Source organism: Mastomys coucha, unplaced genomic scaffold (genome assembly GCF_008632895.1).
Source record: "Mastomys coucha isolate ucsf_1 unplaced genomic scaffold, UCSF_Mcou_1 pScaffold19, whole genome shotgun sequence".
NCBI classification, from domain to species: Eukaryota; Metazoa; Chordata; class Mammalia; order Rodentia; family Muridae; genus Mastomys; species Mastomys coucha.
This window is the reverse complement of record NW_022196901.1, coordinates 6,150,560-6,166,237: the sequence shown is the minus strand read 5'-3', so window position 1 is coordinate 6,166,237 and position 15,678 is coordinate 6,150,560. Positions and strand designations below refer to the sequence as shown.

At 38.2% G+C, this 15,678-nt stretch overlaps 1 protein-coding gene across 4 annotated transcripts in view; it reads right to left on the bottom strand.

Annotated features, from left to right (window-relative positions):
• Window positions 1–15,678, bottom strand: part of Kiaa1324l (KIAA1324 like) — a 204,476-nt gene that overhangs the window by 7,373 nt on the left and 181,425 nt on the right. For all 4 annotated transcript variants that reach the window (XM_031380008.1, XM_031380011.1, XM_031380010.1 and 1 more), the window contains 3 exons: window positions 11,927–12,053; window positions 9,159–9,337; window positions 8,014–8,179 (listed from right to left, as the gene is read on the bottom strand). In XM_031380008.1, coding sequence (XP_031235868.1) covers window positions 8,014–8,179; window positions 9,159–9,337; window positions 11,927–12,053 — 472 coding nt within the window. The remainder of the gene's footprint in view (window positions 1–8,013; window positions 8,180–9,158; window positions 9,338–11,926; window positions 12,054–15,678) is intronic.

The following is a 15,678-nucleotide window of genomic DNA, read 5'->3' as shown; positions in this document are numbered from 1 at the left end:
GAGTAAATTACGGGATGCCCTTCTCTCTTGGCTTCCATATGTCACATATATGGATTATCTTTCATTCCAAATAATCTTTTCAAATATGTTAATACAACTCAAGTCCTTGGATGATAGAGATGTTATCTCCTTCCAGAACAAAGGTAAATTCTGATTCTAGGCCTACAAGTTCAAAACAGAAGCTTCCCATATAGAGCAAATTACAAAAGACAGGTTCCCCAAGACAAGGGTTATTCTTCACAATGTGCTGTATGTGCAAGCATCTTCTAGTTCCTTACCCCCTGCACAATGTAAAGACTGAACAAACAAAAAAATTCTGGCTCTTGTTCCTACTATAGATAAAAGACAGTATTTTGTCTCCAACATGGGAAACTCAAGTCTGCTAAAGAATATGAGACCATGGTAGACCAACGTGTTGGCTCTAAAGTACAGCGACGTTTCAAAACCATTAGAATTCTTCAGTGTTTTGCTAATGAAGACATGAAAATGATGGAGATATGGTTTGGTAAATACAGAATGATTCAAGTTTCAGGTGCTGATTAACATGAATTGACAGGAAATGAGTGCTCAAGATTCACTAAAGCTCGCAGCAAACATGTTGAACAAACCCTCAAAGCATAAGGGGCCCTGTGTTTTATTGCCTGATAATGAAAAGGAGCATGCCCTGCAGTGGGAAGTAGAATAAGGGTTTAAAGGCCAGCTACTGAACACTGCTCTCATATTTATTCTCCTCTGGCAGAAGGACTCCCTTACTCTTCAGGCCATTGGCTTCAGATATAGCCCCAAGACTAACTAACACTGAACATTATCATGGTAGGAAGAAAGCATTTATTTTATGGGTTGAAACCTGGCAAATTAGAATTTTGAAGATGTAGCATGACTCATTGCCTACTTGGCCATCTTAGATTTCAAAACACTAGATTCTACCAAGCTGTGTCAATCACTTTATGCCACTATGACCAATGACTTCAGAGATCTAGGTCAAGGGAAGGATTATTTTGGTTCACAGTTTTGGAGGAATTGGTCGATCATATGAGGAAGCCATGGCAGAACAGCCTACATCCCAGCAGACAGAAAGCACAGAAAGTAAATATAAGAAAGATCCACAGCAAGTAGACTCTTCTGAAGTGGTACTAACACAGAATATGCTAAAACTTGTCCAGAACATGCATGGTATGTATGTGGATATTAGTCATAAAGTATAGGATAGTCATGCTATAATCTACAGATCCAAAGAAGCTAAACAAGAAGAAATGCACAAAGAGGAAGCTTGAATCTCACTCAGAAGGGAAAACAAAATAGTCATAAGAGGCAGGTGGAGGGAGAGAACTGGGTGGGAGAAGGGATGGGGAGGAAAATAGAAAGGGTTCAGGATTAGATGTGGGGAGGAACAGGAGGGATGGACAGATGGCCATGAGAATGAATGGAAATTTACAACTGACAGGGGTGGGGGATGAAGGGGGCATCTCCAGGACATGACAGAAACCTGAAATGGGAGGTGCCCAAAAATTAATGGGGTGACCTTAGCTGTGACTCTCAGCATTAGGGATATGGAACCTAAAGAAGCCACTTCCTGTAGCCAGGCTGGAACCCAGTGGAGCAATAGGGACAACAACCCACCCACAAAACATTCAACCCAAAATTATCCTGTCTACAAGAAACACAAGCATGGGGATGGAACAGAGACTGAGAGAATGGCCAACCAACCAATAACCAGTCCAACTTAAGTCCCATCCCATGGGTAAGTATCAATCCCTGACACTATTAATGATACTCTGCTATGTTTGCAGACAGGAGTCTAGTATGGCTGTCTTCTGAGAGGCTCCACCCACCAGCTGACTCAGACAGAGGCAGACACCCATACCCAAACAGTGGGTGGTGCTTGGGGACTCTTATGGAAGAATAGGAGGGAGGATTGCTGGCCCTGAAAGAGATAGAAACACTACGGGAAGTCCAAGAGAGTCAACTAAGCTAGACTCTTACAGCTCTCAGAGACTTAACCACCAACCAAAGAACATATACAAGCTGCACCGAGGCCTTCCCACAAATAGGTAGCAGATGTGCAGCTTGGTCTTCATATGGGTCTCAAACAACTAGAATGGGGGATATCTCAAAAGCTGTTGCCTGTGTGTGGGATATGTTCTAGCTGGGCTGCTTTGTCTGGTCTCAGTGGAAGAGGATGTACCTATCCCAACAGAGGCTTGAAATGCCAGGTAGGGGGATCCCCAGAGGGACCCCTACCCACTCAGAGGAGAACGGGGGTAGGGGAAGGATTGTTGGAAGGGGATGAAAGGTGAATAAAAAAGCTGTCCAGAAACTTAGAGTGTACTCCCTGTGCATCATCACAATCCTTGCAACAATCCTATGAAGGAATTTTTTCTGTAGTGGATGATTTTGTCAACTACAGATTCTGTCAGTGCAGTAGAGCCTCGTCCCTAGTGTACCTGTCCACAGTGTGTTTCTGCGTCACACTCTCATCTGTTTGACATACGAGTCAGATATGACACTACTGTTTTCAAAGCTCCTATCTGCTTGCTGCTATGCTCTACTCACACTGACTATCATGCCTAAGCTGACCTTACAACTCTACACTTTGACAGTCCCATTTATGGTGAGACAATGGGGACAGAAAGTAAGCCTTCCTTAAGGCTTTGAGGAACATCTTGCTTCATTGTGCTCTATAGGGCAAAAGAAACCCACAGGGTCAGTGGGATTCTTCACTCATCAACACTTTAGTGTCTGCCAAGGCTGGCGTACTATGGTCTCTAGTTCCTGTCAGTACTCTCTGGCTACTGCAGGTGTTTACTCTCTGATTTGCATATGTGTAACTCATTCAGGAGCTTTTGCAAATTATCTGTTTTGACTGACACTTGGAAGACTACACACTCTTCTTGAGGACAATAAACTCTGGGAAAAAAAAAAGATATTAGATTCTGAATAAATCAAACATGTCACTTAGAGAGATGCCCACAGCAAGAACCCATCTGATGAAAATACCAAAGGGACTCAAGCTTCTCTTAAAAACTGCATAATCCCCAAAGGCTACACTGATCCATCACCCCACCCAACAGTACAGATACAGCACCATAGACACTATAGACTATAGACACTATAGACACAGTAAATGACTGCAGATTATGTGTGTATACATAAATACATATTTATTTATTTATTATCTAGTGTGTATACATGTGTCCTGGCATGTGGATGGAAGTCAGAGAACAACTTCCAGGAGTCAGTTCTCTCCTTTTACCATATGGGTTTTGGAGACTGAACAGGGGTCTTTAAGATTAGCAATAAGCATCATTTAAGCACCTCTACCTGCTAAGCCATCTCACAGGATCCAAAACTATATTGTTGGTACAGAGGTTACCACAGAATGTCAGGCATGGGATTTATGGCAATGGCTGGTCAATTTTTTCTTAGACACTTGGTGGCATTACTCTTCGATTCTTTCTTTTCTACTAGTAGTGCCTCACCACCGATAAGCTAATTGTAGCTTCACCAGTTTTGCTGTATATAAAGATTATGGATTTGGGGACTATTTAAGATAATGGTACACTATTTTTTAATCAAGAAAGTCATCTAGCAGTAGGCTGAAATGGTGTTATCAATAGGCCTTCCACATTTCCTACCATTGGAAAGTATATGGTATTATCAAACACTGAGTTAATTCTCAGAAACTAACTCAAAAAAAAAAAAAAAAAGCTTCCTATTATCTCTTTACCTCTCTCATACATATTCTTACAGGATTTTGGTCAGTAAGTACAGTTTTACATGAAGAGTCACCTTACAATGACTTTACAGATAATAATCAGGAAGTAAGAAAACATACACATGCTACCTGCAACTTTGCCTTGTATTGTCACGACCCTACATCAAGAGTATATAATATTCTCTTGCTGTATATACTATAAACTGTATCTCTGTGTAATAGCACACATTGGATCTCTGTAGCCTTGTAAAGTTCCCTGGCTCTCTTGCCCTTGAATGTTCTAGAGAACAAATCTGAGTAGCAACTGGGGATGAGTAAAAATAAGTGACTATCTAGCTACAGAAACAGTGTGCTGACAATGAAGGGGCAGAACATAGCTGATGGGCACTTGGAAGGACACATGTACAATGCCGAGGTATGACTCTCTCAAACTGTACCATTACTTTATAGGACTTCCTGGTTTGCCATAGCCACTACATGATCCACTCACAATTTTCTGGCCATTTCTTTCAGACTTATTGAGAAATCCATCATGTGCAGTGGGACACAGTCCCAGATCCTGTCCCAATACTAATCAACACCACTATTCCCATGGCCGTCACTCAGCCATCTCACAAGGCTACAAATGCCAACCATTTGTGGTACAAACAGAAAAGCTGAATTGACCGACTACCTTTTAGAAGAAGGGACATGGTTATTTGGGATGGACTAACACTCCTAAATTTTATTATCCATCAAAGAGGCTCCTTTGTAGGCACAATTAGCTTGTGTTTCCTGGCTGATGTGGGTCCTACTTGTAGTATCCAACAACTGTAACTAATAATGAATTCCAAAGACATCCAGCATACCACTAAGACCATAGTTTAGAAACCAGAAGTTAATTTCCTTTTCTCCTAAAAACATAGTGATTTTAGCTTTAGGAAGGATCACTAAAAAGTCTTCAATTTTTATGGTAACATCTAAAATATATCATATAACTGCTAGAGAAATATAAGAAGCTTTCTAAATGAGCAAATAACCTATTTATTATTCAAACTCATCCTATGCAGTTATTTATTTAGTAAAGATGTTATAAGTTTGTCTCTGCCTCTAACTAGGTAGTCAATGGCCTCATGTCTAAGAACACTTAAGTTAACATGAACTCATTCTCTGTACACTAGTATAGGCAATATAATTATCCTATAATTGACCCTGGAAAGTGAAAAGCTGTACAACCATTAATATATCTGATTTCACTTTGTCTTGATCAATTAACACATTTTAGATTACAATGATAATTATAGTTGAGGTGCACACACTGTTCACAAAGCCCGTATAGACAAAGTAAGAAATACATTAGGTCTTTATGTTGGGGTTTTTGAGGGGAGGGGAGTTAATTCTTGTTGCTACTCCACTTGAATCTTATGGCAGAAGCATCCTCTGTCAGTGGAAAGTCTCTAGCTGAGTAGAAATGTCAACACAGACAAAGAGAAAGACATTTACTTCTTTAAAGTACAATCTAATGATTTATGATGTGTTTACGTTTGGCTAGGTGTGTCTGGAATTGGCTTACGCTTAAGTGATGCAAACTAGCCTCATCTCACGGCTTAATATTGACGCAGGCTTCATTTCAATGATGTATAGAGAAAATGGACAAGGTTTCATCCCAGCCTCTGGCAGTCACACCAACCAGAATGATGGATGGAATGTACTAAAAGGAAAATTCATCAAAAGCCAAGATGATAGAGAAAAGCAGTTCACATATAACTGTGAGATGATGCTCTATGTTCTTACATTTCTGCAATTCTGTGATAAAAACACTGATTTATTTTTGTCTTATACTATTTTTTCAAGAATGAGGAATGAAGATGAAAATTTTATTTTATAAATGTATGAATCTATCAAATGATTAAAAAAATAGAAAAATAAGTTTGTATAGGTTAAAGTGTTTAAGGTTAAAGTGTTTTCCTCTTCTATAGTAAATTTCAGGCATGCCCACTTGTCCTGAAAACGGCTTCTCATTCTGTAGCAGTGGGCACACATCTTATCTATCCAATATGGTGAAGAACTAAGGACAGACATGCTTCCGGCTCATGCTGAATGAAATTCATATTCTCAAAGCTTAGGAATGCAAAGGGTGTTATCATTCCCTCTGCACATGACTGTGAAAACTGAGAACTGGGAACAACTACAGCTACTGTTGCTCTTCACAGAACATCTCTGTAAATTCTAAACTGTCTTTGGTTTTCTGCTTTAAAGTATACATGAAACTAGAAGGCTCATTTGTTCACTAGCATATAGGAGAAAATGTTAATTTTTGACAATCGCTATATATTTGTTATTTCAAGGTGAGCCTACTCTCCTGAAAATCCCAAGTTAATAAAGAAAACACATCATAGAAATATAGTCTATTCATTTTCTTCTTACATGATTACTGATATTTATGGGCCTAAACTAGGAGAATGAAAGAAAATGGTTACTAGATCATGCCTACAAATACTTTTTTCTTTCTCTCTTTTCCTGTGTTTGTGGTCTCATGCCTGTTTACATGTATAGATGTTTGTGCATACCAAGGTCAATGGTTGATATCAGACATTATCTTGTTGGCTCTTCCATCTTACTCAGTGGGGTAGGGACTCTATCAAACTCAGAGCTCACACACATGGCTCACCTTGCCAGGCAGTTTGCTCGGGGGATCCTATCTCCACCTTTTGAGGCTGAATTATGGGTGGACCAACACGCTCATCTGGCATCCATATGTGTTCCAGGGATGCAAATGCTGGTCCTTATGCCTGCGTTGCAACTATTTTAACTATTGGGCCATCATCCCAGCTGATGTCATCGTTTGTCACTTGTCCCTCTTGTTGCAAATCATTTGAAATGCACTTTCTTCCTGATTTTCCAATCTATTTACTTTTATTTTCAGTGGGTAAACTGCCATTTCTTATCTCCTATCTCAATAGTGAAGAATGTCAGAGAAATGTCATTTCAAACACTATTTGAAGTTTCACTTTCTCTTTGTATATAGCTGTCACAACAAAGCCAATAATATAATGACATCTAGCACGGTACCATGAACATCTACCCAGTTATCGAATTTTTCTATAGAAAGACAAACTCATTGTGAAATAAACACAAAGGTATAGATAAATATGAGATAGTTTATTAACCAAACTTTGTTTTAAAGATTATAAAATGGTACATGATCTTTGTGAAAACTTGAGAATTACTAAAATGTTTTACTTCAAAGATGCTCATTATATTCCACTTCTCCAAAGAGGCTATTGTTAATTGCTTATTATATAAATAATGGTGTACATATTTATCATATAGAAATAGAATCATTTACTTATTTTCACTTTTTTTTGAACCTACTGACCTTTCAGCATACAAAGATAACTCAATACTTTTAATTTTTATTTTTGAGATCATAGTATAGTCATATAATTTCCCTTTCTCCTTTACTCCCTCCAAACCCACCCATGTACAATCTCTCTCATTCAGACTCATGTCTTTTTTTTCTTTAATTGTTGTTACAGATACATATTTGTATTCATAAATATAGACTTTTTGGTCTGTATATGTTATTTGTATGTGTACATTTTCAGTGCTGATCATTTGGTACTTAATAACTAATCGCTGAGCTCTTCCATGGGAAAGACTATTTCTCCTGTTCTCAGCTTTTCTTACTTGCCTGTAGTTCTTGGTCAATTTTTAAAAATATTTCAATATTTTGTCATATTTTTTATTATTTAAAACAACTTTTTAAAGTTTTATTGTATTATAATGAGAAAAGTCACAGGATTTCAATTTATCTGAATTTGTTAACATTTAAAAACGTATTTTAAGTAAATAGAATTAAATCACATTATTGTTTTCCTTTTGTACCCCAACTCCTCCCAGAGACCCCCCTTCAATACCTACAATATCATATTTAAAACAATTTTTAAATGTATATATTTTGATCGTGTTCTTCTCCTCCCCCATGTCCTCCCAGATCCTCTCCCCTTCCCAACTTAATCTGTTTCTCAAGAAAAAAACAAAAAGATTTTTAATAGCTATTGAGTCACTCAGTATTGAATTATTTTAATGTAGAAAAGTTTCTTCTCGAACTCTCATGGAGGCTGTACAGGTCATTTCTACTTTATTAACTCATAAATACGGTATTCGGCTATTAATCTAATATACTTCCTAAGAGTACTTCTACTGCGTAAATATTGGTGAGGCACATAGGCGCTACATGGCAGAGCTTGCATGAATGGTGTATGGCCCCTGATGTATAAACGCTCAGTAACTCCAGGCTAAAAGTCAGGTCTCACCTTTGTGGCCAAAGACTTAAGTTTTCCTAGTAGTGACTGTTTGTTGGAATATACCACATCCTCTTCATTATCTTCCCCTTCCATGATAGCACAGCTGTCTGCGGCAGGGAGTTCACACTCCTTTGAGTTAGTCGTCATTACTAATTTAGAATATTTGTATTCCAACCTAAGCAGGGGTAAATAAATAGAGAGGTAAATAATGATCTAGCTACTTATAGCTATAATAAGTTCATATTTATTATAAACATTCTTAAGCCAGCTTCTAAAATAGTCCTCATAGTCGTGCACAGTTTCTCCAACAGCAGACTTGTCTCATCTGTGGCTGTAGCTTTAAATGCTCTCACTTACTAACTATCTACATAAAAATACTCCACAGGATGTCAGAGAATCAGTTCAATACAGCTAATTTTACCACTTACTTTACATTGACCTTACTATCCAATTTTATAGAATATTTATAAAATAAAGAAAAGCCTTGATGTCAGAATGCCTTTCCTTAATGTATTGTGATACCAAGATCATAAAGATGAGATTATTGAGCAGATGAGTTGCTTGTTACTGTAGCTCCACTTCACTTGTGATTTTTCTCTTTAGTTATGACTTCGGATATTATAATTATTCCTAGAAACTAGAACAGAGATCTGCCACACTGCACTAAGCTCTAAATCCTCTCCAAAGAGTCTAGCCGTGTAACAGATGCACACAAGGGCTGGACTCAACGTTTGGCACCAGAGTCTTTGAGACTTGGAATAAATAATTATGATATTTGCCCATTTGTTCAGTCTATTTGTTTAAAAACATCTTTGTAAGTAAAACTGCTAGAACAAGAAGTCAGATTACTTCAGGGAAAGAAATTATGTCACCTTCTAGTCTCAGCCCTGCTCCTATCTGGGTAACTTAGAAAGTAAGTTTTTAATTTTTAGAACAAATGACTAATCCAGTGGTCAGTAATGTTCTGCTCCCTTTAATATATCAAAATAAGACTCCTTTACTCTCTATTTTTTCAAATGCCTTGCCTAAACCTTCTTATCAGAAATGCCTTGTGGCACTGAGGGGATGGACAACATACAATGATTAGGTCAAAAATCCTCACAGTATAAACAGACTTTCCAGTTCTTCTAAAATCATTTAATGAGGTTACTTACTTTTGATTCTTTTTCCAAAAGTAGCAGGTTAAAGCCACCAGCAAGACGGCTGTGAACGCCCCCACGCCAGCTCCCACTTTCAGCCAAAAGTCAACTGTTTCGCAGGTTGACAACTTCTTTTCAGGCAAAGTAATTCCTTTAATACACCACTTAGGTTCATTCCATACATATAATATTTCCTTTTAAAACAAATAAATGAGGCCATAGGTAAGATGAGCAATGAGATTAGGTAATCCTACGTGTAAAAGCTAGATTTGGTACTAAGTCCATTTATCACACAGAAAAAAGCTTTGCTAACTCTATGGTTATAAAGGGTATTTCCCATTCAGTTAATACTATAGAATATATAGCAAGAAAGGAAAGATATATAGAAAATGAGTAAATGAGCTGAGCAGTGGTGGTGCATGCCTTTAATCCTACCACTTGGGAGGCAGAGGCAGGCAGATTTCTGAGTTCGAGGGTAACCTGGTCTACAGAGTGAGTTCCAGGACAGCCAGGGCTATACAGAGAACCTCTGTCTTGAAAAACAAGAAAAAAAAATGAAGGAAGGAAGGAAGGAAGGAAGGAAGGAAGGAAGGAAGGAAGAAAGGAAGGAAGAAACAGAGAAAGAAAGAGAGAGAGAAAGGAAGGGAGGGAGGAAAGGAGGGAGGGGGAAGGAAGGAAGGAAGGAAGGAAGGAAGGAAAGAGTAAATGAATTAAAATATAAAATTCTGTCACATCAGAATGTTTCACAACATACTGAAGAAATAGAATAAAAATTATTCCACTTTGATACATCTTTTGGGTTGTTTTCCTCAAAATCTGATGACTCTGACTTCTTTATCATGTTCTTGAATACATTCTTAGTATACTTAGTACAATGACTTGGAGTGGTGTGCACATATCTAACAGATAAGCCAGTCAACTCAGTAAACATGTTCCTGAATGGAGATGCCCACACATCATGGCCCTGGGGCATGTAAGTATACCACAGCTCACCAACTTGAATGGCTCCTGTAAAGTTAGGTACCCAAGATGCACAGTGCTTTTATTTGCCAAACTAAAGAGGACATTACCTTGGGTCATCACTACCCATACCAAGCATTCTCACCCTCCTAAAGTAAATGATTCAACTTCTAAAGCAATGTGCCCTAAATACCAAGTGACAACCAACCAGTGAACGTTTTTTAAAAATAAAGTGCTAAGGGGACTGGAGAGATGGCTCAGCTGTTAAGAGCACTGACTGCTCTGTCCTGAGTTCAATTCCCAGCAACCACATGGTGGCTCACAACCATCTGTAATGGGATCTGATGCCCTCTTGTGGTGTGTCTGAAGACAGCAACAGTATACTCACATACATGAAATAAATAAGTAAATCTTAAAAAAAAATAAAAAAATAAAGTGTTAAAATGAGGCAGATAACATATGAAAATCTGAGTTCAGTATATTCTTGCTTTTATTCCTTAGCATACATTGTGACCAATAGTTATTTACAATGATCATTAAGCCCAATGAACTAGGGAATTCTGTTTTATGTCTGGTTCATCACTCAATTATCTGCTGTGTGATGGTTATTTCATCTGAACTCTAACAAAAAGATCCAGTTGTGTTTTACTTCATATCTTATGTACATAGACAGATTTCTACCATTAGTTATAAACAATAGGCAGGAGAGTGGTTTACTATGGGGATATTTCAAATGATATCTCCCAGTGCATTTCCTTAGAAAGGGCTACTAGAGATCCTGTGGTTTTAGCCTATGACAACTAATATCATTCTTAGTGAACTGAACATAAATACATTACTTTTGAATTGGGTGACATTTTCATAAGAATGAGGAGATGGGAAATGTAGAGGCACATTTGGGCTCAGCACCATCTTAAGTGTAACCTAGAGTGAATGTAAACTCCAGCACATGTGGACCTCATCTGAAGCACATTCTACGAACATCACCAAAAAGGTCTGTATGAAAGCCTAGACAGTTTTATCAAATGTATATGAATAAAAGACATTTTTAAAAGCTCCATTGTCTAGTGGCTATATTCTAAGCATCTCAAAACCTCAAACTTACAGAGATACATGTTAGCCCAAAATGCCAAACTATCTACTCAGTTCCTGGGATACTGTCAAAGAAAGAAATGTCACTGAGGAAAGTTCATAGTCACTCTAAAACTATTCATTAGAAAGCTTGATCTTATCATCTGGTCAGGCATCAGCAGGTGCAGAAAGCTGACAGAGCAGCTGAACAGTCCCTCCTTCCAGCATGGAGGGGGATTTTGTTACAGGATTAAGATAAATTTAGTGATAAATTTAAAAGAATTTCTCTTACTGATAACACAGTATCACTTCAAATCTTTACTACTGCCTAACATTAGATATGATGCTTACCACATACTTCGAACCTGGTATAGACTTTTTGAGATCTCAATTTGATAAGGGTACCTCTCTCACAAGCCATGAAGGCTTTTCTGCTTCTATCAGCTGTGTGAAGGGCTTACATCCTGTAAACTCTACAGATCTATATTTGAAATACTTACAGAATAGTGGAAGTGCATGCCCAGTCAACATGAAGTGAAAAACTGAACAGAGTAGAGAGGGAATTAGAACTGAGCAGTCCTTAAAATTAAATGCTTAGAACTTTTAAAGATACCACACTGAAGTACTTTCACAATCATTATTTTTGTTCAGTCATGAAACTTTATAATCCAAAGAAATCTTCATTATTCACAGACATGATGGGGAATAGCAGTTGACATCTGCTCAGGGTGCCTCCATAGGTTAGTTCTTACCTGAAGGCCTCTCTTGCAGGCTCCCTCGATCTCATGGAAGTCATGCTCTGTGCACAGAGGGCAAGCTTCTGCACTCTCCCAAAGAAAGTAGAATGTACAACCATCACAGGTGCCAGCTGGACACTTGCTAAAATTTTAAAGAAACAGCAGCCTTTTTAATGCATTCAACCCTCTCCAAGCAATACTGCAGTTCTCAAAGCATACTGGGAGTCTTGTGTTAATGTTGAGGAAACACCTGTAGAAAACAGAAGTGGCCTAAAGGAGCGGAGACCACAGTGATAGCACCCCCCATGCTTGCTATAATCCTGGTGGCTAGAGTAAAAAAGACAAATAATGCCAAGTATAGGGAGGATGTGGAGAAAACTGAGAATTCTCATACATTGCACGTGGGAATGTGAATAGCTCCTCTATTTTCAGAGAGTCTTGTAATTCTTTAAACAACCACACATGAATGTATTATGTAATCTGCCATGTCTGCTCATAGGTATAAACCCAAGAGAAGCAACATGTATTCCACACAAAGGTTGGTAATGAATGTCCACAGCAGCATTACTCAGAATGACCAGTGTGGGAAGAGCCCAAATGTACAGTGAATAAATAGGTAAGTATAACTGTATGAGGGACTCTAATTGACTATATAAAAGAATGCAGTAATGACATATGCCTCAATTTAGATGAACACTAAAAATACTGTGCTAAGTGGGAAAAGCAGTCAGAAATAATACACATTATATGGTGTTTCTCACATGAAAGTCTAGAATAGGGACAGAGAACAGATGATTTGCTGTTTAGGGCTTGGAAGAGGGTTAGTATGCAGGAAGATGAGAATCAAAGGGTTCAGAGATCCCTGGGGAAATAATGAAATGACCTAAATTTGGTTGTGACTATATGCTTTTGTTAAGAATCTAAAGAATGCCTGGCATTAAACATGCCTTTAATCCCAGCACTTGGGAGGCAGAGGCAGGCAGATTTCTAAGTGTGAGGCCAGCCTGGTCTACAGAGTGAGACAGGACAGCCAGGTCTATGCAGAGAAACCCTGTCTCAAAAAACAAAACAAACAAACAAACAAAAAAAACAATCTGAAGAAGAATCACTGATTTATATACTGATTAAATAGTTTACATGGATTGCATGGAGTTATGCTTCTATACAGCTACTTTTCTATACAGTGTGTGTGTGTGTGTGTATATGTGTGTGTGTGTGTTTGTGTTATGAACCTGCTACACTGCTTATGTGAAGATCAGAAAAACAACTTACAAGAGTCATTTCCTTCCACATTAGTTTCAAGAATCAAGCTCAGATCATCAGGCTTAGCCACTGGCATGGCACCTTTATCCACTGGCCCCTAGCTGTTTTCTTTGAAACTTTAAGAGACAGATACAAATAGCTACCAAAAGAAAAGAAAAGATTCTGGGAATGTTTCTTGGAACTCATAGCATCTAAGCCCAGTTTAAGAATATGTAGGAAAAGTAAGACAGAAGGAAATCAAAGAACTTCCTTCCAAGGTTATAGAATTGTATGTGAACTAATAAAAAAAAAAATCACAAGCTGGGCAGTGGTGGTGCACGCCGTTAATCCTAGCACTTGGGAGGCAGAGGCAGGCAGATTTCAGTTCAAGGCCAGTCTAGTCTACAGAGTGAGTTCCAGGACAGCCAGGGCTACACAGGGCTACTTGTCTCAAAAAACAAAAGCAAACAAACAAACCAACATCACACGTCAGTCACTCTTGCTGGACCATCCAAGGCAAAGCAATGAGGACAGTGAGGATCTAAGCCCAGAGCCTCAGACGCCAAGCAGATTATAGTTTCTGTTGAAGAATTACCTCAGGGAGATAATTCTGGAAGAGAGCCAGGGTCTCTTACAGAAGAAGAAAAAATAACCATGGACATTCTGAAGTCAACCACTACATCAACACAACATTCTGTGCTCCAGTACAGTCCTGGGTTCCTGTGGACTGACAATAACTTAAAGGGGGTGAAGATGACGATGAGAGACAGAGTAGACCTACGGTAGACTACAGGTCAAACATGGGCAAAATCAAAGTGGATACTTTATAAACCTCTACTTTCTGATGTGTGAGCCAACTTCATCAACTTGCTTCTTTGATTAAGGAACAGATAAATCCCATGTGACTCTATATCAATCTGTTGTTGCTGTATATCCTCTGACTAAACATGAATCTATCTATCTGAAAAGATTCTGGTATAAGTAATATTTTTTATGAATGTGTAAAACCTGGGAGTGGTCTCTTAATTTGTCTATCTAACTTCCAGGCCTTTTAAACTAATCCATGTGATTAGAGGTCTTCCCTAACTTCATTCAGATCATGGCTAATGCTGAGCATGAATACCCATTAGCTAAAATATTGAAACAAAGTGAAGCAAAACAAACAAAATATGCCCCCTTTTAAAACCCTCAACATAAAACTTTATAGGTATATTAACTGTACATATTGACATAAAGACATTTCAATAAAGAACGCCAGGCACTTTGATCATACCCCCTCACCTTCCATTTTTAAATACTCCCAAATATTCTCTTCCATTCCTCTGATGATCTTGCATCTCCTTTCTTGTCATGAATTTTTATAATTTTTATCTATACAGAATCTAGAGTCCAGAAGTAAGAGAAAATATTGAATATTTGTGTTTTAATATGACTGATTTGCTTTTAATGGTGACCTTCAATTGTACCCATTTCCCTGCAAACAACTTAAATTCTATTTTTCTTTATGGCTGAATCAAACTTATCAAGCACATGCATCATGATATCTTCATCTTGGATACTGTACAGAATGTTTCAATAAACATAAATTATCTCTGTGGCTGTTAATTAACATTCATTAAAGTATATACTGTGAAGTGGTATAGTTGAGTCATATGACAGTTCTATATTTAGGGTTTTTTTTTTTTTTGGTTTTTTGGTTTTTTGGGTTTTTTGAGACAGGGTTTCTCTTGTAGCCCTGACACTGTCCTGGATCTCACTCTGTAGACCAGGCTGGCCTCGGACTCAGAAATCTGTCTGCCTCTGCGTCCCACAGGTGCTTGGATTAAAAGCATGTACCACCACTGCCCGGCATATATTTAGTTTCTTTTGAAGACCCTCCATGTCAGTTTCCATAGTCACTGGGCTAATTTATACTCACAGAGAAATGAATGATTCCCTTCTCCATACATCTTTGCCAGCATTCACAATTTCCTTACCAATAGCTAGTCAAACAGGAGTGAGATATAACTTTTATGTAGTCTTCATGCACAATGCTGGCATGGCTAAGATTGCTGAACATTTCATAGAGTTACTGCCATTTGTGTTTCCTCTTTTATGAACCGTTTGTTCAACCTATTAACTAACCTATTGTGTGGGTTCATGAGGGTACACATTTGCATGTATGTATACAAATGTCAGAAGACAACACCAGGTATCGTTCCTCCGGTACTATCTAGCTTACTTTTGAAATATGGCAGCCCAGTAGTTTGGAGCTTAGCATGTATGCTAGACAGACCGTCTAGCCCTGAAGATCTGCTTGCTTCTACCATCCCATTGGAGCTCAAATTATGTAGCTGAATCCTCGCTTTTCAGCAATGACAAACTTCACTTCAGAGTAAAGATCCACCCATTGTGTCTATGGCCTGTCTTTGTATGTTCTATATGGCATTATTTTTCCCAAATAGATTTCAATGCCTAAGGCACTGATATGGCCAATATGTTTGTATTTAACTTTATGCCTGCATATTCTTGTCCTAACACAAAGG